At 45.7% G+C, this 25,348-nt stretch overlaps 2 protein-coding genes across 2 annotated transcripts in view; one reads left to right on the top strand and one right to left on the bottom strand.

The window, feature by feature from the left end:
* Positions 1–1,774: 1,774 nt before the first annotated feature.
* The window catches only part of wdfy4 (WDFY family member 4), a 55,354-nt gene continuing 31,780 nt past the window's right edge, over positions 1,775–25,348 (bottom strand). Inside the window, exons 43-65 of the mRNA XM_067236015.1 lie at positions 23,997–24,074; positions 23,614–23,805; positions 23,195–23,276; positions 22,769–22,986; positions 19,669–19,817; positions 19,269–19,389; positions 19,063–19,148; positions 18,813–18,875; positions 14,636–14,678; positions 14,115–14,234; positions 13,487–13,604; positions 13,285–13,394; positions 11,926–12,076; positions 11,732–11,823; positions 9,541–9,759; positions 8,605–8,725; positions 5,646–5,803; positions 5,346–5,504; positions 4,942–5,121; positions 4,594–4,776; positions 3,984–4,086; positions 2,790–2,916; positions 1,775–2,445 (exon numbers count right to left, since the gene is read on the bottom strand). Of these exons, the coding sequence (XP_067092116.1) occupies positions 2,382–2,445; positions 2,790–2,916; positions 3,984–4,086; positions 4,594–4,776; positions 4,942–5,121; positions 5,346–5,504; positions 5,646–5,803; positions 8,605–8,725; positions 9,541–9,759; positions 11,732–11,823; positions 11,926–12,076; positions 13,285–13,394; positions 13,487–13,604; positions 14,115–14,234; positions 14,636–14,678; positions 18,813–18,875; positions 19,063–19,148; positions 19,269–19,389; positions 19,669–19,817; positions 22,769–22,986; positions 23,195–23,276; positions 23,614–23,805; positions 23,997–24,074 (2,937 nt within the window). The 3' untranslated portion in view covers positions 1,775–2,381. The remainder of the gene's footprint in view (positions 2,446–2,789; positions 2,917–3,983; positions 4,087–4,593; positions 4,777–4,941; positions 5,122–5,345; positions 5,505–5,645; positions 5,804–8,604; positions 8,726–9,540; positions 9,760–11,731; positions 11,824–11,925; positions 12,077–13,284; positions 13,395–13,486; positions 13,605–14,114; positions 14,235–14,635; positions 14,679–18,812; positions 18,876–19,062; positions 19,149–19,268; positions 19,390–19,668; positions 19,818–22,768; positions 22,987–23,194; positions 23,277–23,613; positions 23,806–23,996; positions 24,075–25,348) is intronic.
* lrrc18a (leucine rich repeat containing 18a) lies at positions 16,251–18,443 on the top strand. Its single transcript, XM_067236014.1, has 2 exons — positions 16,251–16,366; positions 17,660–18,443. Exon 2 carries the CDS (start codon positions 17,664–17,666, stop codon positions 18,441–18,443), a length of 780 nt encoding a protein of 259 aa, XP_067092115.1. The 5' UTR covers positions 16,251–16,366; positions 17,660–17,663.

Raw genomic sequence — 25,348 nt, 5'->3', positions numbered from 1 at the left:
AGGATGCTAAGACAACCGTATTACCAGGGTTATAACTGGTCTTAGGATGCCAGGACAACCGTGTTGCTAGGCAACCAAGTTAATGCCACATTGAGACATGAAGACTAGATGAGAAGATGCTGTGAAACCTGGATGCAGCAGGTGACATGGCCCAAAACACACCAAGGTGAAGGTGGAAGCAATTTCGTGAAGGTCAGCAATGAGGGATGGACTGTAGGGAGTTGTGTGGAGAAAGAGAGAGAAAGATATAAAGCAAGAGAGACCAACCCTCCCCCAACAGTTCAGACCCAATGACTAGGATGAACCCACTAATGACTACATTTATTCAAATTAGACTAATTGTAATCATGGTTAATAATTAGCTTTACAGTGCATTATAATTGGGTTAGGCTACAAGATGGTTCTGCCTAGGTGCAATAATTTATTTGATTGAATTATTCTGAGGAACCCAATAGTTTGACATTTAATATCATAAAACCAGTGGTGCTTAGAGAATGGCAATGGCCAGTGTCTGCAGAGAAGGTCATCGCTGGCTTTCTCTGAGAATTATGAGAGCCATTTTCCACTCTATTAAACTACTCCACTTAGCACAATTAGCCATACGCACAAAGGTTAAAGAGTGAGACCTCCCCCTTTTAAAAGAGAGGGAGGAATATAAAGAGAGGAGAGGGGGAGGGAAAGAGACAGACGGAGGGAGAAAGACAGGAAGTGAGGGAGAGAAAAAAAGAGAGGGAAAGAGAGCGAGAAATGGAGCGAGAGAGAGAAAGCAAGAGAGAAAGAGACATGGTAACAAAAATATTTTCCCCTCCTCAATATCAATTGTGTTTCCTTTATCAAAGACGTTTGTGTTCTCCAAGTCAAGACTGACCATGTTTATACATATTTATACAGATCTAGGCACTGTATAACTGTTTAAAAGTTAAAGAAGGAGAGTGAAGAAATGTAGAGAGATGGGGGGGGGGGGTGGGGTTGGTTGATCTTCACCAGAGATCTGTTGTTGTGGTGCAAGTGTGTGATCATCTGTGGTCTGGCTAATGAGACAGCAATGCTCTCTGGGTATTCTGGTGTGGGCTCTGAGAACATGCATGTGGTTGGCCAACTAGAGACACACCCAAAGGGGGGGGGGGGTCAGAGAGAGAGAGACAGAGACAAAAGGGGAGATAGGGAGAGGGGGGAAGAAAAGGGGAAGAGAAAAAAAGAAAGAGAGATGGAAGACAGAGACGGGAGGGAGGGGCAGAGAGAAAGAAAGAGAGCGTGAGAGATAAAGAGAGAGCGAGAGAGAGGAAGACACTCCAGATCAGATCACAAACCCACTCAGACAGACACACACAAAAATCCACATACGTACACACAACTAAATAATTCCAAACACATAACTGAAAGCATGCTGTAACAAAACAAAGATCAAACATCCTGTATTTCACAGCAAGCGGACTAAACATGGTACCACAACAATCACACAGCTACACAATATGCCAGACTATAAAAACACAGACAGGAAATGTGTGTGCGTTAAATCACGAATTAAATGGACGCAAGGAAACAAGAATAACAAAGCCAGCTCAGTGTTAAGAGAACAAAAGTCTAGTCACCAGCCACACTGTGTGCCCTTGTACAGCCTTCCCCCCAACCACATCTGTGTGAGACCATGGGAAACTTAGTTCCTGCTTTGATGTTCACTACTAAGTTCCCCCATGTGTGAGAGTTCTCTCAGCACTCATCAAGAGTAAAAAAAGAAGAAGACGAAATTCACTATGTGACAGAAAAAAAAGATCAATTAATAAAAATCCTTTATTTACATGCATTTTCTGAATTTGATATTGTCCTTTCTCATCAAAGTACATGTCAGTAGCAAACACATTCAAATATGATTTGCAAATAATTTGCATATAATTGGATTGTTGAAACTCTTCTACCAACTCACCCACCTCACCAACACACCCTCCTGTACTATGTTAGCTTTACCTAAACTCTGTTCAAACTTAAATGTGCCACAAGTTCTAAATGAAACGCCCTTCCTTGAAAGCGACAGACGCAAAGCTCAACCTGCTCCTGGTCTTAGACTAGGATCCGATACTGTGTCCCAAACATGTAATTTGACTAGGTCCTGCTTTCCAAGTAACAAGTGAGGTAAGGTAGACAGTAAGGGACAACTTTAGGTCATATTTAGGGTCATGGTCGGGGTGTTGTTCAGGTCATTGTCAGGGTCATAGTTGGGGTCATATTCAGGGTCATTCAATACAGCTTTGAGAGGAAACTAATGCCAACTGGTGAACCTGTGTAGAAGCTCTGAGAGGTGATCTCCAGAATTCTGACATTCAGGTGTGTGCCTATAGTTTCAGGCTGGGTGGAGGGTGCTGGGTAGTGGCTGCCTCCAGCTGTCACTCACAGGTCCAAGTGAAGACCCGGCCCCAGGCATCCCCCACTAGCAGAGTAGCATGTGTCCTGTACAGGCAGATTGTAGTGCTGTAGTTACTGAGATGTGTGTGGGGGTGATTATTTGTATTGTTTATATGTTTTATGGCTGTATGTGTGGGTGTCTGTGTGTGTGTGACTGGATGGGTGCGTGTGTGTGCTACCATACCTGGACATGGCCAGAGTGTGTGTGTATGTGTGCTACCATACCTGGACATGGCCAGAGTGTGTGTGTATGTGTGCTACCATACCTGGACATGGCCAGAGTGTGTGTGTATGTGTGCTACCATACCTGGACATGGCCAGAGTGTGTGTGTATGTGTGCTACCATACCTGGACATGGCCAGAGTGTGTGTGTATGTGTGCTACCATACCTGGACATGGCCAGAGCTGTGATGGCCGGGTTGTTCTTGTAGCGTCGTCGTGACACTGCCTGACTACGGTTCAGCTCCCTACACAACACCAGGTAACGCTCCCAGCCTGCACCCTTACACACTCCCTCTGGACAGGAGAGAACACACACATGCAAACACAGACAGCACACACACAGGGAGTCAGCTTAAAAACACAGGAACCAGGACAAAAATAACAAAGCAAATCAACCTAAAGTGGATCTGTTACATCAGGGTCTAGTGATGTTTTGACCTTTGCCCCCCAACACTTGATGAGCATGTAAAACATGGACAGTCAGGCAGGAATTAAAACATGCATGTTTGTACCTGCGGTCAGTGGACAGATAAAGTGAGAAAAATCCCTCTAATATAGAACTCTGTGTAACGGCAGGACGCGTCCCAATGTAATTTACCCCTGTAATACTCCTATGAGCTGACGCCAAGCTTGGAACCAATGCACCATCGGCAAATTGGATTTGGGTATTATTGCTTTCCAAATTACACACACACACAAACACACACACAGATGCACACACACGCACAAATGCATGTACGTACACAGACAAACGCACGCACAAATACACACACACGCATCAGCAGGATTGCTCATCAGTGTACACCGGCTCTATGTTTAATAACTTTATAACAGTGTAATTCCTTACTGCTAGCTAGGGCTGGGCTACCACTATAAACTCTCATCTCTCAGGTTCATCCCTCTGTTTCATCCTCATTTAAGGACTAGGTAGGCTACTGCATGTAATTGGATGTCTATGGAAGTTGTTAAAAAAAGTTATATGTACTGTATGGAAGATACACATTTGTGTATGTGTGTGTGAGGAAGGGAGTGAGAGAAAGTGTAGTAGGTGTGCATGTCTATGTTCTGGTCTTGTTTAGTAAACTAAGACAAATTGACCTGTGGTGACATTTTCTCTGGCCCCTCTCTGGGGGGGGGGGTTGTAAAGCTACAATTACACTAAGGGTTAAGGTTAGGGTAGGGGTTAGGGATAGCACTATTTTGAATGGGAGTGACTTCTTGGTTGATGGGAAAACAAATGACTGCAGAGACAGAGACAGAGAGAAAGAGAAAAAAAATAAGGGAGGGTGTGTGTGCACTTGTGTTTGTGTACTTCTACCTGTGTGTATGTGTGTGAGAGTGAATGTATGGGTGAACCTTACCCTCCATGTGTATGCTGTCTGGCTCGTGCTTCTCCAGGCCTGAGGAGCTGGGCTCCTCCACAGAGAGAGCCGGTGGAGCTCTGGTGTACTCTGTCCTCCAGATCTGATCCACACAGTCCAATATCACCATACCATACAGGTAAATACACATACTGTACATGCTAAACTTGTAAACATGTGTGTTTGTGTGTGATTGTGTTTAGGTGTGCGTGTGTTGAATAAGTCAAGGGCACTGATTAGACAAGTTTACTTTAGACCTGACTTATTGTTCTCTTGTAAAGCGGCAGTATCTGTTGGTATTTTTGTTAACATATACTGTATACACACACACGCACGCACACATGCCACACAAGAACCATATACTTGTATTAGAGCCAAGATGGCTGCAAGGCTAATACCAATATAATGAGTGCCATGTTTGAACCCAGTTTTGCTGCATCTCATTCACACCTATTATTGTGAGTGATGAGAACATTTATGGGGACACTGTGGCTCTCATTATACATTCTCTACGCTTCTCTCTGTTTTCTATTTCTATTTATGTCTCTCTCTCTCTCTCTGTACCCCTTAACTCTCTCTCTCTTTCACACACACAAACACAATCTCTTACCCGTATGATGCCGTCGGCGCAGCCCGTGACAATGACATTACGTGCGTCCCACTGGTTCCTCTGAGTGAAGCACACACACGATATGTTCCCTGAGGGTCCGTAGGAGGTGTTGAGCCAGGTCAGCAGCTGGCCCTTCATACTCCACAGGTAGAGCGAGGAGGCTGCGCATGACGCTATCTCCCCCTGGAGGGAGAGCGATGGTTTAACACAGACACGCATGCTCACACGCAGGGGGGAGAGACAAGCCAGGGAGAGGGAGAGCAGAGAGAGAAGTAAACTCACAGAGAGGGAGGATTGGGAAAGAGAGAAGCCGTGGAGAGAGAGAAGGGGAGGGAGGGACTGACTCACGGTGAGGTCGTTGACAGCCAGGGCGGTGATGCCGGCCTCGTGGCCAGACAGCTGGGCCACGTAGCTGAGCTCCTCCAGGTCCCACAGGATGCAAGTGTGGTCCTCAGACCCACTCACGATTACACTGTGCACCTCCGACACCGCCACACATGTTACGCTGTCCGTATGGCCATACAACGCCTGTGAGGAGGGTGGGGGGGGCCGTGTGGGGGGAGGGAGAGTAAGTAAAGGGAGACAGATAAAGTGTGGTGAAGGGTATGTAGAAAGGGGGCAATAGATTGGGGGATAGGGGGGGAGAAGATGGTTAGAGAAAGAAAGTTGGGGGGTAGAAAGGGAGAGAGTTGTAGATATTCCTGCAGAAATTTTGCATTTCTTCTGGCCCAAATTCAACTGAACTCACTGACCTGTCTGAGTTTCATGTGAATGAGTTTCTCCTTGCTGACCACCACATCCCACACACACACCACAGTGCTGGTGCCCGATGTGACTACGGTGGTCTGGTTGGGACAAGCAGCACACAGCGTCTCCCCCCAATCACACAGACTCTCACACACAGCAAAGATCTGAAATGGTGCACACACACACACACCCCAGACACAAACACATAAACAAACATTTTTAATATACTGGGTAAAGTCAAGTATTTGGCTGTAGCTGGTGTCAGTCAGACACAGATATGCCTGAAGGTCTGCCTCCATGTCTACCTTCTCTGTAGAGTAGCTTCCAAAGGCACAGCTGTTGTCAGGGAAACCCCAGCAGAAGAAAGTAGTGAACAGAGGAGGGAGCAGGAGATGGTTCTTCTCCAGGACTAGAACCTCCTTTTCCAGACACAGAACCTGACCCACAGACCCTCTCAGCAGCTCTGCATAGGACGAGGGAGAGAGACAGACAAAGGGGCAGAGAGAGAGAAAGAGGGTAAAAGACATAAAGTGAAAGATAAAGAGACAAAGTAAGGGAGAGTGGAATATCCCACTCAAACCACCCCCGCCCGCCTCTCTGCGTCCTGGTGGGTGAGGCCTCAGTCAATGAAGGCAGGCAGGTCACCTGTGGCAATTTTCTTTGTTTTGAAGCTGTCTGTTCTCATGTACTTTCCTTACCTCCAGTCATTTGATCTGTGGCCATGACATGCAAGTTTCCTTTGATTTGAATGCATTCATAGAAGCTTTAGGTGTCTGTATTGTTTACTGTATGATTCCGTTTCTGAACTAAAGGTTCTGTATTTATTCTTTGGTTTACAAAGTTATTATATTTGAAGTTGCAGCAAGTTACTTATTGTTGGACTACATTTACATTTACATTTAGTCATTTAGCAGACGCTCTTATCCAGAGCGACTTACAGTAAGTACAGGGACAATCCCCCGAGGCAAGTAGGGTGAAGTGCCTTGCCCAAGGACACAACATCAGTTGGCATGACCGGGAATCGAACTGGCAACCTTCGGATTACTAGTCCGACTCCCTCACCGCTCAGCCACCTGACTCACCTGACTATTATGGACATATGTTTAGCGTTATCTTCTCCTGTTTCTTCTGTTATCAGACTAAGCAGACTGAATTAACTTGAATGAACTAAATCCATAATAAAAGACTGGATCGGAACCCCTGGCCGTGCTCATTTGTCCTGACAAACAGTTGAGTTGATGATGTCCTTGGAATCAGACTAGCTAGGTGATATCAGTAGCCCTACAATAGCAATATTCTTGAGAGCGAGAGAAACAGTGAGAGACAGAGATAGACAGATGGCAACAAAAAAGGTGACCACAGAACTTGACTGTTACAGATAACTGAATCAACCACCAGCCCAGCTAACAAGAAACTTAACTGAGACATTGTGACGTTCCCCTAAGGTCTTTCAGAGGTACTGAATGTCACCTTTTTGGGACATTATAGGTACAATCATAAAGTGTGAGTGGGGAACATTGTGAATGTACAAACGTCTAAAACAGGCTGTAACATTCAGTACCGTAAGACCTTAGGAAACATTGCAAAAGTCCTAGGTACGTTTCTGACACTTTCTGAAAACGTAATTTTAGGTAATCCGCATAACGTTACTTAAAGTAGTAATAGAGAATCTAATCGTGTGTACGTTCAAGCAACTTTTATAACGTCACTATATAACAGGACTAACTTAACTAAAGGACATTCAAAGGCCCCCACATTTCTACTTCCTGAATAGACTTAGGACGTAACTTTCGTCAGCTGACACCACAGGTACGTAACCATGACTTTGTGGAGAGTAAAATAACACTGAGGTCACTTCCTGGAACGTAACTTTGGGGAGTTGGGAGTCAAAAGGCATGCTTCTGAAACTGTATACTACTCTCAATGTACATTTCAAGTACAGGTACTAACATACATTTAACATTACCGTTTTGGCCCCATGCAGTAGATCTGTTTTGACTCTGAACACCGTACTGTTAAAACTATGCACTTCTGATCCTTGATCTTCTGCTGTATTTTCTATATGCACTATTTGGACATAGCTATGGACAAAGGTGTCTGCTAAATGAATAAAATGTACATTCAAAATATCTGTGTATAAATTATATATATCTCTGTGTTCGTATATGCAAATACAAATACGAAACTACCAAGTATGAGGCTGAACTCCAAGCAGGCTGTAGCTACATGGGAATGCAGTACCTGGTTAGATCAAGGTGAAGAACTAGAGCAGCTTTCATGAGGACATCACATTAAAAGGCTGCTACTGAACTTCTGCTGGAATTCATTATGAGGATCATATAAAACTAAGCAATTAAGCTTCTGTCCTAGTTTACACTGATGCTACACTCTCTAGGGGTACAAATGCTGTGTGTGTGTGTGTCTGTGTGTGTACGAACCTCTGCTCTTTGTGTGTGTGTCTGGACCCATAATTGCACCTGTAATTGACCTATTCATGCAGCAGCAGGGAGGAAATCGTTTTTTCCCGTCACCAGTTTCAGCCACCCTTCAAATCCCCAGGAAGTACCAGACGAGGGTTAGGACTCTAACACAACTCCACTTATTCATCTACTTATTGATCACATACGCACACGCGAGCGCACACGCGAGCGCACACACACACAGAGATGTGTTATGAGATGGCATCCCTGTCTGAGCATTATAAACCACACTTATTCATCTCATCTCCCTGTGAGGGCCTCCAGGGACATTCCTACGATTATTAAGTCAAACTCAGCAGCCGAGGACTCATCTCCATACAGGAGGTGGAGCAGATGAACTCCCTCTCCTGGCCCCGGACGAGCACACTCTAAATGAGTCTACAGACGTCTAGCCAGGAAGTCGCTATTGCTCCCTGTGGAGACGAGGGGCCACATCATCTATATGAGGCAATTGAAGCAAAGTGCAAAATAAAATAATGGAAGAGGGGGAAATAGGGTTTTTAATGGTGTGGAATAAGGTGACTATGATTGATTAAATGTGTCTGTTTATTCTCTCACGTACTCTACTGTATACACATAGCATGATGCTGTGGTACAAGTGATCAGGGTTTGGTGCAGCTCGATTTTTCAATGTCCTCAAAAGCTGAAGTACATCTGAAAGGTTTGTTTAAATACATTGTCTATCTGACAGAATCTATCTGTCTATGATGCCATTCAAACGTAGTTCTAAATATCTACCCTGGTAAAAAATTTTTTTGGGACCTGTCATATATAAATTACATACCTTTAAATGGCTGGACGGAGGGCTTGAGCTTGTCCAGTTTGAAGAAGAAAGGCGTGGGATTGGTTGATGCTGGCGCCTCCTTCTTGGAGCCGCTGCGAGGGGGGTGAGGCTTAGAGAAGAGCTGGAGGACCAATAAATCATCCATGAAAGTTAAGACTCATCCATTGAGATACAACTTGGCAGACTCTAAGAAATAGTATGTGGAAAGAGTATGGGGTAAGAGTAGAAAGCCAAAGAGAATGTTGTAAAGGAGCAGTTGATAGTTGTGTAACCAAAACAAGTTCAATTTTAACATCCACCTACTCCTGGAAAAACCCAACCTCCCTCATATCAAGTTTCACTTGTGCAATAATGAATACTGACAAATGGTAATGAAATATAACTACATAGCAGTTCTTGATGTAACTACAATGTAACTACAGGTATTGCTATGTAGTAACAAGGTAGATAATGTAACCTTAATGTGAAGTGTTACCGAGTAGAGTAAAGAGAAGAGTAGCCCTTTATTTATCCCTGAGGGTAAATCGGACTGTTAAAACAACAGGGTCAACAAAATATGCAACAAGGGCAACCAAGTATACAAACAAGACAACAAAGGCAGCAACATGTACAAAATATAGAGTGTACTGCATTGAATCAAATACACATCTACAAAATACAGTCTATATTACCCATCCAGAGCATATCTAAGGCTATAGACCAGGGGTCTCCAACCCTGTTCCTAGAGATCTGGCACACCCAATTCTAATAATTAGCTGGTTGATAAGGTAACTAGTGTTGAATCAGGTCAAATAAGTGTGGTTGGAGCAAAAAACAACGGGCAGATAGATCTTCAGCGACAGGGTTGGAGACCCCTTCTATAGACTAATAACACAAGGGGGATTAAGACATTAAAGAATAACAAATTATGAAACTGGAATGTCTCCAGCCAGCTACCTGTTTGGGGACCTGGCCGAAGTTGCTGACGTATCCCAGGATGGTGTTCCTAATGAGGGGGTCCAGGAGGGCGTCCTGGCTCCGGGGCCTCTGGGGGGCGTAGAAGTAGGGGTGGAAGGTGTTCAAGCTCTCCACGGCTGCAGGCCCCAGCTGGCGGTGGCCGAAGATCAGGTCGATCCACAGGTGCAGGTGGTTGCTCACGTACTCACTCTCCAGGGCCTGGGGGTGGGGGGGTTGGGGTGAACCACTCATGCTGGTTTATATTGTAGTGTGTGACATGTATGGTTAGCCTGGTTCTGCCCTCCTACGTACTTCCGCTCAATTTGGATTTTGCTTCTGTACTAGGTCTGGGATTTCAGTTCATCAGTCAGTTTTCAGAAAAAAAAATTTGTAGGTCCAATCAGCGAACAGAGGGAGAGGCTGAGAACGATGACGTTGATGTCGTGCACTAGTTTGAGTTGTAGTTCAGTAATGGCGGCGGAGAAAGATGCGAGCGAAGCTATTCTGCGGTTGTGGCAACGCTGCCGAATATCCATAAGTTAAAGCCGGAGCAAGAACAATACTTGCTGAGTTTTGTTGGTGGTCATTATGTTGTGGCCCTCCTCCCCACGGGGTTCGGGAAAAGTTTGATTTTCCAGATACGGCAGCTAGCTCCGTGGTGAAGGAGTTGGCTAAGGCGAACGCTAGCGATTGGTTATGGCAGATCAGAGTGACTCTGGGCAGATCCAATCGTTTTAAACTTCAACAGAGTACCCGCCTTCAAGGAAGTTAACGCTTGTCAATGGAGCGATCTCAGACCCTCTGTACAAATGAAATGTACGAGGGTCTGGTTAGGACCAGGCTAATGTATGGTAGCTGCCTGGTATGCTATTAATTATGAAAACAACAATACAATCCTTTACACTGGTTCCCCATAGCCAGTGGAGGGTTGCAGTATAATACAGTATATGGCACATATGTTGGTATATTATGTATGAAAAACGATTCAAACACAAAAATAACTCTTCACAGTCAGTGGGGGGTAGGAGTGTGGAAAGGAAAGACAGATTGTCCAGCAGACAGACTTCTTATGAATCTTATAAAACATCAGTAATGTTTAGTGGTTAAAGGACATCATGATAGCAGCAGCCTGGGCTTTGCTTTCCTCCTCTCCCCTGGCCTAGAAAGATGAGCACCGAGTCAGAGAGCTGGAGTTCATACTGGCCTTCTGGATTCTACTGGTCTAAACTCTAACGTAATGATGCTGGTCCAGGTGTGTTCTTAAGACAGAGAAACGATTCCTCAAACGGTTAAACGCAGAAGAGAAACATATTTAAAGTTGTTTAACTTGTTTGAGGGAACAGTACTTCTACTGAATTACACAGCTGTGATTCCCTCTGAAAATGCATTTACAAAGTGGAGGAGAGGCACAATATTACGAGCTCATCCTCTTGTTGGAATCATTTGGGAGGAATTATCTCCAGGTTGGTTCAGATGAGGGGGAGAGGGACTATAATGACCAGCTAGTGTCCATAAACCCAATCTAACTTATAACACCCTCACACCAAACCACATCTAAGCCTCATAACAGCTCAGTGTTGTCCTGAGTTAATTTGCATATGAAGAAGAGGAGCAACAATAAGTAGCAGCTAAAGCGGCTAATTGTGGCGGAATCCAAGGAGATATGAGTTTAGTTCAGTAGATTACAGTCTGATAAGAACCACACATGCCTGAAGCCATGCATAGAGTTGGGGGGGGGGGGGGGATAGAGAGAAAAAATACATCGAAAGTAACTGATACTGACAGAGGGAGGGGGGGTTTAGAGAGAATAAGTGAGATAGAGAGAGAGAGAGAAATGAGAGGGAGAAAAAAAGGGATTTGGCGTTTTATAGTGCTCAAGTTATTATTCTGTATGGAGGCACAGGGCCAGTGGCAGCCATGGGAAGCTGGCTAGACCCTGAGCTACAGTCTATGAGATAAACATGGAGCAGACTTCTGTGTATGTGAAGGACAATGGTTCCCTGAGCCTGTGAGTTAGACACTGGGGCTCAACACAGGAGCTAGTAAATTAGGGAGGTCTCATCTCTTGTTGCTCAACAGGACAAGTAATTACTGAGCGATGGAGGGAGGCATTGTGGGGGAAGTTGGGGGCGTTATGTTAGTAGATACAACCTGTATGGGTCAGGATTCACCAGCGTAAGGGATGACTAACCTCTCTGTGCACCCTGATGAACTCTTGAGGATCTTCCTTGGCCCATGGGGGCAAAACGACATCCCCTAGAGCTGTCCCGTCCTCCATGCAGCCTGCCGAGAGGGACACACACATACATATTTTGTCCATGTCTGTGTGTGTGTGTGTGTGTGTGTGTGTGTGTATGTAAGTGTATACGTGTCAGACTGACTGACCAAGCTGGAAGTGGTTGGAGTTGAGCAGGAAGTCGGGAAGGTAGTAGAACTCTGGTATGAGCTCCCTGACGTCCCCCATGTTGTCTCTGGAGGCAGAGTCCCACTCCTTCTTCACACTGTGGAACATACGCTCCGGCACATCAAACCCACCCTGGAAGAGGAGAGAGGGAGGTAAAGTTGAAGGAAAGAAAACAGGGGAAGGGCAGAGAAGGGAGGACGGGCAGAGGGAGAGAGGGACGTAGAGAGTGGGGAGGTAGAGGGGGAGAAGAAATAAAGGGAGGGAGGGAAGGAAAGGAGAGAGGTAGAGGAGAGAAAAAAAGGATGGAGGCAGGAGAGAAAGACAGACACAGACAAAACAGAAAAAGGAGAAAGAAAGGAGAGCAGAGTCAGTTTTTTATTAACTGAAATGTTACCACTGTCACTACTGTTTGCTTCATACACCTTTAAACATAATGCTACCGTTAAACATATGAGTGCAGCAGGAACACAGAGAGTAAGGCCATATTTTGCTGTACATCCAAGTTTGTAGTAGGAACTATAATAAACTTGTTTCTGCCTCCTAGATTATCCTAAATCACATCTATTAAAGTTCATTCTATTATGTAACATAGGAAATAAATGTGTGTCAGCAATCTACGGAAGCTTCTCATCTCTAAGATTTTATAATGAAAATCTCATGAGGGGGAATGTAATTTTTGTTTTGTAAAACGATTATCTTCATCGAATGAAAATAACAAATATACGCAGCAAACTCCGTTAAAGACACAAACCAGGTTATAGATATTACAGCACACAAAACTCTGGGCTTCTATGAAAGCAGAAAGAGAAGTATTTCAACAGGATAATGTGTTTATTGCTTTATGCTGACTATCAAATATACATGCCTTTTCATTAACCTCAACTGAATGCTGGGTTGTAAATCTGGGACTTTTAGTACAGCCAAATGGGATTCAATAACATGCTTTTATTTTATCTACACTGTATGTATTTGCATATATATTGAAATCTGGTTTTAATTAATTTGTTTTTAAGTAAAAAGGAAGTTGATTTTAAATAAATCCAGGGAGCTCAAATAATGAGGTTTCAATAATCAGCTTCATTATGTCACAAAAAAAATTAAAAAATCTTTGAAAGGAAACCTGAAATAGTAAGTTCTCAACCTTGTTACACAATACGTTGGTCATTTGTTACACGTGTGTATCTGTGCATACATATGCGTGCCCACGTATGTGTTTGTAAGCCTGTGTGTGAGCGCATGTCTTCGTGTGTGTGAGAGTGGATTATTTGTGTCTGTGTGTGTGCTTGTATGTGTGTCTGTAATGTGCGTGTGCACGCATGCCTGTGTTTGTGCCTCCTCACCTGCAGAGTCTGAAAGGTGTGTGAGAAGGGCTCCATGCGGACCAGGAAGGAGGCCACGATGATGGCTGAGGAGTAGTGAGTGCAGTAGTGACACCTCGCTAACAGGTCACCTGCACAGAGGAAGCAAACTGACAATCAAAGAGGACAGAATACAGTATACATTACTGATAACAATGAATAGAATTACATTTAATTAGCTCACCGTCACTGTTGTCCTCATCGTTATATCTCTCGATAAACATCTTCCGCCTCTTCTCTGTCTGAGCTCCCATTGGCCTTGACAGGTCCCGGAATGTTGCTGGATTGGAAAGGTCCAGTGTCTATCCAGAAAGAGGGCATGTGAAAGAGGAAGAAGACAAAGAGACATAAGAGACAGAAAGGGATGGAGGAGAGAGTGGGATTGATGAGAGGGGAGGGAGACAGAGTGAGATAGAGACAGAGACAGAGAGACAGACAGAGTGAGATAGAGAGAGACAGAGTGAGATAGAGAGAGACAGAGAGAGAGAGAGAGAGGCACAAGATAAAAGGGAGAGAGATGGAGAGAACAAAAGAATGGAGGAGAGAGATTAAAGAAATAGTGAGATTGGACAGAGAAAGAGATGTAAGACAGTATTTAATAAACAGATGTAGCTAAATGCACTCTGTAGTTGAGTGGAGGACCAAGGACACTCTTACAGGAAGCCAGGCTTGCTACACCCAGGCTAGATGTGTGGCTTTGGCCCCCTACCTCAGAGTGGTAGCTTGGACCCAGGCTAGCTGCTCTGCTCCCCTACCTCAGACTGGTAGTCAGCTAGGACCCAGGCTAGCTGCTCTGCTACCTGCTACCCTACCTCAGACTTGTAGTCAGCTAGGACCCAGGGGAAGACTGGATACTGCATCAGGTCGCTGTAGGTCCTCCCAGCCAGGGTGTTGAGATGCATCAGATACTCAAAGTTGCTCATCTCGCCTCGCTGTGAGGGCATAAAGACAGTTGAGGTCATGTATATACATATATATACATATATATATATATATGTATATATATGTGTGTGTGTGAGAGTGTGTGTGTGGGGGGGATTGAAGTTGAACACACTTTTATGATGGTCCGTGTAGGCCATAATTAAAACTCACTTCACACACGGTGCTCTGGAGCAACATGGTGGAACTGGGAACAGTTTAGGGTGGAGTATGAGTGGAGAGTTGTGAATAGAGTTTGTCTGCTATATGAGTAGAGTCCATAGAGTATGTAGGTTTCTAGATGAAGTAGCTGGGAGGCGTTTCAAAAAGTGATATCACTAACAATGATGGAGAGGAGGAAGGAGTGTTATATCACTAAGAAGGATGAAGAGGAAAAGGAGGGAAGAGGGTTTACCTGCCACCTAACCAGAGTCATTTTCTCAAGCATGGGAGTCTTCCTGAAACACAACAAAGACCAATCGAACAGTTAACTACAGTACACACGTGAACTACACAACAGTCAGCGAAACATTAGTTAGCACCACAACTTTGCCTATGCACAGACAGTGCACAAACAGCTATGCACAGACAGTGACATATTAAAATTCATTTATTGACAGTTTATAATTTGATACAGTTTAAAATTTGAGTCTTCAGTAATATAATCCTGTATTTGTATTTAGAATCCCTGGGTCAGTGGGTGACATCATAGTGAGCTGTAGTAGACAGAACATTGGCTCTCTAACATTCTCCTGACCTGCTCTCTCTCTCTTGGTTTTGATTGTGTGTTGCATGGCAACCAGTGGTTGAGAGGCAACCCCTGTCAGAGTTCTGAAACAGCTTCAAACTCAAACCAACGGAGAGCACAGGAGAGGTGAGCAAGAGTGTGTGTGTGAGTGTGAAAGAAATAAGGTTCTATACGTAAAAAAACATTTTTTTTTTTAAGAAATAGAATGATATACTGTTTAAATATGTAGATATGAATATATGTGGACTTCCACCAGAGACTGTTGGGGCAAGAGAGAAGGTCCTTTGTTTTCTGTGTTTTCTGTGTGAACCAGGTTCTGTGACCTGGAACTGCTGAGATTCTATCAAGCATACTAGACAAGGTGGTGATGGAATACCTTACACATACACACTGCTCTCTACCAACCAGGCATCACATTTCTGATATGAAGCATAGCAGGATATTAGGACTAACACATGTTAAAACAGAGAGACCCAGGCTTAGGTTTCAGCCGTTCAGCCTGGGTTAGGGTTCCAGGAAAGGATTGGTTCAAGGAGGGGTTCGGTGAAGGGAGTTTCTTCACCAGCTGGTTTATAATTCAGTCGTATGCTCGATCAATGGCATAATGAGCATGGAGGTCCTGCTGAATTTAGGACAATAGCCATCCAGCAAAGCACATGCTACCCCAACACATTTCAACCACTGTCATTGTTGTCGTCAGCAACAATTCTTCTCAATGCTGCACAACAATACAGCAAAGACACAGGCTCTGTGACCTACTTTAAGATGTATTTAATCATTTCTACCCACGGAACAGCTATTGATAAACATCAGGAATAATCTGGAGTGAAAATAAGGTTTTAGTGCTCCTGAAACTCTCTCTCTTTTTCGCTTTTACATTTCACTCTCTTTTATTTCTCTCTCCGTGGGCCAGTTAGAGGGCCGTAAAACTCCTGGCGCCTAGCACCCCTGTTGCCTAGTAACCACATTAAACAAGAGAGGGGGAGTGGACCTTGTGTGTGTAGACTGGGGGAGGTATGGAGAGACAGGCTGCACATTTCACAGCTTTAACACTTCAGGGCTTCTCCCAGGGCTGGGCTAGCAGGGTTAGGGTTCAACACCATTCAGCCACTGTCTGAAATGGCAGCGTAAAATGTGAGTGGTTATGGAATACAGCATAGGCAGGAAAAGGTTGAGAACTGAGTCTTTGTAGTTTTTTTTTACACATACACACAATTATATATGTGTGTGTGTGTGTGTGTGCGTGTATTTGTGTGTGTGTGTGTGTGTGGTTTGCTAAAACAGAGCATGGGGGTGTTCTCCAGTGGAATGGCCTCCTTACAGGAGTTGAGAGTCTGTCTGTAATCCTGAGTCCCTCAACTGGCGTAACTGCAACACTGCTACTGAAGACGGAGCATGGTGAGTACCGAACACTCTGTGGACCACTTCACTGGACACACGTAAACTAAGTCCTCAACATAAATTAAATACTGACTCTCTAATAAATTGTTTTGATTTTAAATCCTAGACAAGCAGTTGATAGGTTGTTCAGGAAAAACCTTAACCAAACTAGCAGTTTGTATCAAACCTTTTCCATTGAATGATGGGATAGAATACTAAGCGTTCACGAGGTCAACCTTACAAGGAAATAAATCACCTCACCATTATGTAGTAAGCCCACAGGGTTCAAACAACTGAGCTGCACTATTCACCTTGTTCCTACAGACAGTAACCTATTGACAATGTCCTTGGGGAAGGCAAGTGTATGGAAGTGTGAAAGTGCATGAATTTTCTAACCCAAACAACTCCTGACCAGATTATTTTGTAAAACCACACTAAATCAATCATTGCATTTGGCCCACTATACACGCTATCTAATTGTAGGTAATAATTGCATGGTAAGGTGTGCTATTGGGACAGCTAATGGAAACAAGCAATGGTCTCATCCTGAGGATGATGAATGAGGCGAGAGAGGGCCTTAGGGTGTAACACACAGACACACTCTGCTCTCTGAGACAGGGCAGAGAGAAAAGCACACACGCACACACACTCTGAGACATGGTGAGGAGAGGAGCAAAAAATCCAGATCACCTATAACATCATTTATCAAAGTCCTGATTTGACTCTCTATCGCTTCATTGTCTGTTGGCAGACACACACATCCACCTACACACACACACTAAAACACACACACACAGTTTCCAAGGCTGCGAGAGTGGTGGAGCTCAATCAGCTGGATCGCGAGGGAGCATCAGAGATTCAGTGCTCATTTGTTTTTCCTGTATTAGCCTGCGTCGCCTCCTCTCTACTGTTCCCCTGAATTAGCCTTAATTAGAGAACCATGCTCTTAAAATACCCCCCTGGGCAGCACCGGGTGAACAGGCAGGAGTACACACACACTGCAGCAAGACACCAACACACACACATTGCACCAAGACACAATGCACTGAGACACACACACACACACACACACACACACACCTCATTCCCCAGAGAGCAGGCTTTTCCCTCAGGAGCCCCAGGCCATACATGAGATGAAGATTCTATGTGCTCTGTGTAAATAACATAAGCCCTGTCCATGACACATAAACACGCACACATTATCGCTCATCCCCCTCCCCATTCCACACACACAAACCCACTAACTTTTTTCTGGCCTAATCAGTAAATTTGGGCTATTTGACTCCTTCTGTCTTTGTGTCCGTACCCCAGCACCATGGCTAAAGGGAAGGGCAGAGCCAAGGGGAAGACGGTGACCCTGAAGATGGCCAAGAACGCCATGAGGGTGACGCCGGATGGCCGCACTCGCCTGGACCTCAGCAACACAGGCATTGACACCTTCCCCAAGTGCCTCCTCAAGCTTGCCGACACCCTAGACGAACTGGACCTGAGCCGCAACCAGCTGCAGAAGCTTCCAGACTGCATCGGGGAAATGCTGTCCCTCAAGTCTCTGGATCTCCATAGCAACCAGCTGGAGGCCGTTCCGATGAGCATCGGACAACTTGTGGAGCTGTCCCACCTCAATCTCTCCAACAACCTCTTGACCTCCGAGGGCCTACCCCAATCGCTGGGCTCCCTTACTGGCCTACGGAGCCTCAATCTGGGCATGAACAACCTGGATAGCCTACCTGATTCTATGGTGGCTCTCACCAGCCTCCAGGAGCTGGGCCTGTTTGATAACCTCCTGAGCCATCTGCCTGAGTTTGTAAGACACCTCCCCAATATTAGCAAGATCAACACCAAGAGAAACCCCCTGTCTAGCAACCAGGGGGCCGGGGGACTGGGGGCCGGGGGCCAGGGGGCCAGGGGGGAGCTCAGTCTATACCTGGCCAACGAAGCCAGTCTGTGTAAAAACTGTGCGGCGAGGTGCAGGGAGGAGAGGGACAGGAAGATGGAGAAGAAGAAAGGAGGAGGAGACGAGGAGAACAGGAGGCCGTTCTCAGGGCTCATCACGCCCAACTCTGTGGCACAGCTTAATCAGGAGGCGTGGAGGTGAGGAGAGAACGGAGGAGCTAGCCAATCAATGGCCAGGGAAGGATGCAACACATTTTGTTTGAGACGCTGCTGTTTATTCTCATCATAACCTCAAATACCAATTAGACAGACGACACACACACAGTGGAAGCGTGTATTCAACCCAACAACATTGAACTGTTTCTTTTTGTGATCATTTTGTGATAATGACCGTTTACCATGTTGTCCGAATTAAATATATTTCCTGAATGCTGCTTCCCACGAACATGTCCAGTCATTCTTCAGTAAGTTCAGATGTTTATGAAATCCTGATTATAACACGAATGCATCCGATCAACACACTGACATGTTACATGATCTAAGTACGGGGCTGTCACATGATGATACTCACCTAGTGTTGGTCAGAACCTCAGCAACCCCTCTCCCTCTTAATGAAGGGACCACTGAACACAGTCTGAAGAGAGAGAGCGCGCGAGTGAGTGAGGGAGATAGAGATGATCACAGTTCTGTAATGTAGGCCAGTCTAATCCTCCCAGAATGAGTCAGCTTTCCTTTCCCAGTCCCCTTCCAGTCTCTCCTCCCGTCTCTCCTCTAGTCTCCCCCCCCCCCAGTTTCCCCTCATATCTCTCCTCCCATCTCACCTTTTGTAAGCACTGACATGGTCTTTGTTGAGGAACACCAGGAAGGCAGAGTATCCGATCCTCATGAACACCTCCAGAGCGTTGTCCTGCAGGGCGAAAGACAGCTACTGTCACCATCACTTTCTCGCAAGCTTTATTGACATGGCAAATGAACACTTCTCATACAGGTTTTGACAAGGTCAACTTGCATGAAAGCACAGCCTCACCTTTAGTAAATATCTCATGAAACGTGCATCCTTTATGTCCTCGTAGGGCCACCGTCTACAGGCGGGGTGGGGGGAACCCTGCTCCTTGTTCAGCAGGCTGCACATATAGGAGTCCCTGACACTGGGGCATAGACCACATAGTGAGCCAGAACACTCTCTCTATATATATATACACAAACGCACGCACGCACACACGCACACACACACACACACAGGATTACATGACTGGGCCAGACAATGTAGAACATTCTATACACACCTCACACACACACACACACTTATACACACACCCTCCTACACACATGCACATAAACACAAATGCAAACATGGAAAGATACACACCCATAGACATATACATATTTTTGCACACTCAAAAATATGCCTACAGACACACACACACCTGGTGGGATGGTGTTTCCTGCAGCAAACATCCCCTGCTGGGCTGAGTGTGAAGCCCTCACAGATGTAGAGGGACTCGTTCCCAAACAACAGCACCCCCTCTGTCACACTGAGACCACTGACCACCACCACACTCATCTTATCTTTTATCTGGGGACAGAACACACACACACACAGACAAACTTTAGTCAAACATGGACATATGCACACAGACGCACACTTTTAGCTTTGATCTCAGAGAACGAGAAATGGACTTAATAACAGAACTTGGTGAATGGAATTATAGAATTAAATAGAACAGAAGAAAACTTTTGTACATTTAAGGATAAAACATTGTCTTTGGCCTTATCTCAAATCCCATAGGTTGACAGCACTGGGAACCACAGATTGGTGACCACAGTGGATAAGCCCAGTTGTCCCATGGGGCAGACAGATACTGAAGGCACTGCAGGCTTTAGTTGATTGATCATTTTAATCACGTTTTAATCATTATTAAAACAACAGAGGTGAACACTTCATTATCAAGGTTGATGGATGGAAAAGAGAAAGAAGGAGAATGCATAAAAGAAAGAAACAGCAATGGTGGCAAAACAGAGCGTGAGCAAGACACAGACAGACATACCGTATAAACAGACCTTCTGCATTGACATCATCAGGCTCTGGTAGCAACTAGCTGATAGCGCTAGCGCTAATGTGGAGCTAATTCTATTGTCCCCCCTCATTTCACAGTGAGTGTGTGCACCTGGCCCCCTCCCTGCATCTGACTCCCTCTGCAGGGCCTCTGGGAGCACGCTCCCCAAAAACCATATGGGGCCCCCACAGGCCCCTAGCAATTCATACTAATCAAATCAGAACCCCCTCCCAGCCATGAAAAACAAATACACGCACATGCAGGGTCTGGTGATTATTAGGGAAATTAATCACTGACACACACACAATAGGAAATCTGCTAAGTGATCAAAACTTCTTGTCGGTGTACACATAATGTGACACAACACACTCACTCACACGCCGCAGAATTGTGTGTGCACACATGCACACACAATTCTGTAGCTTCATTCTGTAAAATGGTGCGCAAATGTTGCTTGTAACTGGAACATTTTTGCAGTCAATTACATGTATTTATACAGTATATATATATATATATATATACACACACACAAATATTGGGAGTCAGGTGGCTGAGCGGTTAAAGAATCGGGCTTGTAATCAGAAGGTCGCTAGTTCGATTCCCGGCCGTGCCAAATGACGTTGTGTCCTTGGGCAAGGCACTTCACCCTACTTGCCTCGGGGAATGTCCCTGTAATTACTGTAAGTCGCTCTGGATAAGAGCGTCTGCTAAATGACTAAAGGTAAAGGTAAATATATACACACACACACACACACACACACACACACACACACACACACACACACACACACACACACACACACACACACACACACACACACACACACACACATATATATAATACATATACTGTACATATTCTATATACACATACATATATATTTATATATATAATAAATACTACTCTAACAGTAATCTTTTGACATAAAAGACTGCAAACTGAGATTAAGAAAACAATATTAGTTTTAATAATCTAATGCAACATGTCCTCCTTTTTCTTTTTCTCTGCACTGTTGTGGAGGTGTGATGGGGGGAGCAGGCGGAAGAAGAGATGGATGCCGAATAGGAGCAGGAGGAGGAGAAAGAGGAAGGGCAAAAGGACGGGAAAGAGGAGGAACATTAGGACATGAAGGAGGAGAAGCAGGAGGAAGCTGACGAGCAGGAGGTAGAGGAGGTGCTGGAAGATGTGTAGGAGCAGGAGGAGGTGGAGCAGGAGGAGGAACAATAGGGGGGAAGATGACTGAAGCAGGAGGAAGAGGGGGGGGAAGAAGAGTGAAGCAGGAGGGGGAAGAGGATGAGAGGAGGAGTGAAGCAGGAGGGGGAGGAGGATGAGAGGAGGAGTGAAGCAGGAAGGGGAAGAGGATGAGAGAAGCAGGAGGGGGAAGAGGATGAGAGGAGGAGTGAAGCAGGATGAGAGGAGGAGTGAAGCAGGAGGGGGAAGAGGAGGAGTGAAGCAGGAGGGGGAGGAGGATGAGAGGAGGAGTGAAGCAGGAGGGGGAAGAGGATGAGAGAAGCAGGAGGGGGAAGAGGATGAGAGGAGGAGTGAAGCAGGATGAGAGGAGGAGTGAAGCAGGAGGGGGAAGAGGAGGAGTGAAGCAGGAGGGGGAGGAGGATGAGAGGAGGAGTGAAGCAGGAGGGGGAGGAGGATGAGAGGAGGAGTGAAGCAGGAGGGGGAGGAGGATGAGAGGAGGAGTGAAGCAGGATGAGAGGAGGAGTGAAGCAGGAGGGGGAAGAGGATGAGAGAAGCAGGAGGGGGAAGAGGATGAGAGGAGGAGTGAAGCAGGAGGGGGAGGAGGATGAGAGGAGGAGTGAAGCAGGAGGGGGAGTGGAGGGTTGAGCTCTCTCTTATTGACTGAGAGGCTAATGTCAGACCATTGATTTCTCTCCACACACATTATCTTCATAATCATACTATTGGCGCTGGCAAGCTCATTATGTGTGTGAGCTCCTGAGTGGTCCTGTGTGTGTGAATGTATGTGTGTGTGTGTGTGTGTGCGCACTAATGAGCGTGTAAGGGCCTGTTCATCTGACAGGAAACCCAGCAGGACACACACGTCAAACAGCTAAGAGACAACGGGATACACACACACACAGACATACACACACAAACAGACAAGTAGGAGGCAGCCCATATCACCACCTACTGCTTTTATTAATATTTCTGTCAGAAACATTAAAAGGCACGGCAGGTTGCCCAAGTCCCTCTCAACATGATTCTCCCTGTCTAACACACACACAAACACACACACACCAGAGGGTCTGAGCTGTCATACTAATGAGTAAGGATGAGATGTGATGGCAGGGCTTTGGTATTGGAATCCCATAGTCTGGAGTCTGGATCAGAAACAGGGCTGTGAAGGCAGGGTAGGGCCACACACAGGTGAGGAGACACACAGACACACATGCCCACCCACACATGTGCACACACATGCATACTCATGCACATTGACACCCACCCACAGCACTGTACCTGCTCTCCAGGGTCCAGCTCGTGCAGGATGACGTGTGTGTCGGAGCAGGAGTGTGTGTGTGAGCAGGGTTCGGGGGTGTGGGGCTCAGGGGGCTCTGGGGAGGCCACGGTCTCGCTCAGGACTGGGAAGAAGGTCAGACGCTCACCCCCCCCTTCCTCCTCCTCTTCCTCCTCCTCTTCCACTGCCTCTGCACCTGCCTCACACAGGATTCTGGGTTCTGGAGCAAACACACACACACAAACATGCGCGCGCACACACACACAAATATTTTTTAATACACATGGAACCAAGTCACTGGGTTAGGAGGTTAAGGGGGAGAGATAGGATAGGCTATTGTACAATTATGGATTGACACGCCAGCAGACCAGCAGAGCTCTTTACTCAGTAGTGCTGGAGCAGCGTAGCTGATGCTCTCCTGGTCTAACCTTGGTCAGATCCGGTTCCAGCTCTACTCCTGCTCTCCTCAGAACCACTCGGCCTGTCACCCTGGCCCAGCACCGCTGCCAACTACACGCGTGCGCGCACACACACACACACACACACACACACACACAGACACCCATAGAGCAAACACACAAAGGCCGCACGCGCACACAAAAGAAACATACGCACAGGACAGAGAGATTAGAGTCACAATTAGTAAATGCATAGTCAGAGATAGAGGGGGAGGGAGGAAAGCAGAAAAAAAGAGAGAGAAAAACTGAATGAGGGACAGAGACTGAGAGAACAAGAAGAGAAAAGGAGATATACAGAAAAAGAAACAGCGATAAAAGAGACCTAACATGAGAGAGTGACAGAAATAGAGAGAGAAAACAAGAGAGAGAGAAAGACTGAGAAAATGTACCCGTTTGGATCCCCTCAGTGCTCTCCTGCGAATGCGTGGCCTGGTTCTGTTGGGTCCCTCGGCTGCATCCTGGACCCACGCCCGAGTCAGAACCACGCCTGGACCGGGACCAAACACTCCCCTTTCCCTCAGTAACTCCTCCTCCACGCTCAGCCACTGGGACGCCACGCGCTCCCACTCACTTCCGCGCAGCTGAAATACACACGCGTACACAAGCACACACAAGAACAAACACATACACAAGCAGGAGGGATAACATATGACAGAAGATTTCAAGTTTAAAGCCAGAAAGGTAGAATACATGCTATAATGTGCTTGTATGCAGTGGTACGCCATATTGGGTCTGTTTTCCTGGGGATCCCACTGTGTGTTGGAGTCATTACCTGTGTGTGTCTCCTCCTCATGCTCTCAAAGAACTCCTTGCCTCTTTGTCGGTGTGTCTCCATACAGGCCATGAACTCCTACACAGAGAGAAGAAGAGAGGGAGAAAGAGAATGAGAGAGAGGATCAGGCATGCAAACAGGTCAGGGGTAAAAAAGGTGAGAAGGATACGGCGAACCCCCGACCCTCTGGGGGGGCATGCTCCCCCGGAAGAAAATGTGTTAAATTAGAAAGCTAAACGCATGAATCTGGTGCACTTTCAGACCAAAATTAAGAGGCTATATCTATGTAGAATCTGTGCTCTTGTAAATAATGTCATGTTCTTTTAACCATAAAGACATTTTTTGTACAGCATACATCATAAAAAAACAATTAAACAAACAGGATTACCTGTGTTTAACTACTTTAAAAAGCAAAAATCAAAAGCATCACTTACTGTAAAGCTAACACATTCTAATAGACATTTTTAATATTGTATTAAAATTGTTTCTACTAGATGATGTAAGATGGGTCTGTAAACCTCTCCCTACTCTGCCTCTGATTGGCTGTGAGGTTTAGGTATTAGGAGTGACGATTGGTTCCAGAGCCAGTTGTAAAGTTGGGCAGCACGGGTAAAATGCTATGTTGGCCACGGCAACGACCCGTCACGACCCCCCCAAAAAAAATAAGTTCTCATCGGATCTGCACGAATCACATAGGTTACCCATTTTGAGTCTCACCTAAAGGTGAGGAGTTTGCATGCCTGGAGGATGCGAGAAAGAGAGCGATAAGGAGAGCGAGACGTATGCAATGCAGACGTAATGTCCAGAACGTTCACACCATGATTCCAGATTCTTATCTCCTGCCTCCACACCCATGCTTTCTGTGGTATATTCTTATTAGTGTTGTTTGTTTGATCATGCAATTACAACACATTCAAACAATTACATCTTCCCTAAATTACATTCACTGGGCAAAATAAAGCTAGTGGCTACACTTGCACAATAACCCTGTCTGAAAACGCAATCATTTGTGGATGTGATCTAATTAACACAAATGGTAATATCTCAATGGCGTGCCACTGTTTTGGGCATGGTGCAAGGGTGTGTGTGTGTGGGCGCACATGTGTGTGCTTGTCTGTACACATGTGCGTGTGTATGAGCGTGTGTGAGCATGTGTGCGTGTACAGTGTTTGTCCATGTCTGTGTGTGCATACAGAAATGTGTGTGTGTGTGTGCGTGCATGTCCCCCACTGCTATATTATCAATAACCATGGTCGAGGACCCTCCAGACACACAGGAATCCTCTGGTTTACTGCATCGTTAGCATCAACCTCACAGCAGAGTCCTCTCTGGTAGGACAGTGAAACCACAGG

The sequence above is a fragment of the Osmerus mordax genome, chromosome 5 (genome assembly GCF_038355195.1).
Source record: "Osmerus mordax isolate fOsmMor3 chromosome 5, fOsmMor3.pri, whole genome shotgun sequence".
In the NCBI taxonomy this organism is placed as follows: Eukaryota; Metazoa; Chordata; class Actinopteri; order Osmeriformes; family Osmeridae; genus Osmerus; species Osmerus mordax.
This window is presented reverse-complemented; position numbering and strand designations above follow the sequence as displayed.

What these genes read in the sequence shown, in the direction of transcription:
- lrrc18a (XM_067236014.1), top strand. Translation starts at nt 17,664, where the DNA reads ATGGCTAAAGGGAAGGGCAGAGCCAAGGGGAAGACGGTGACCCTGAAG.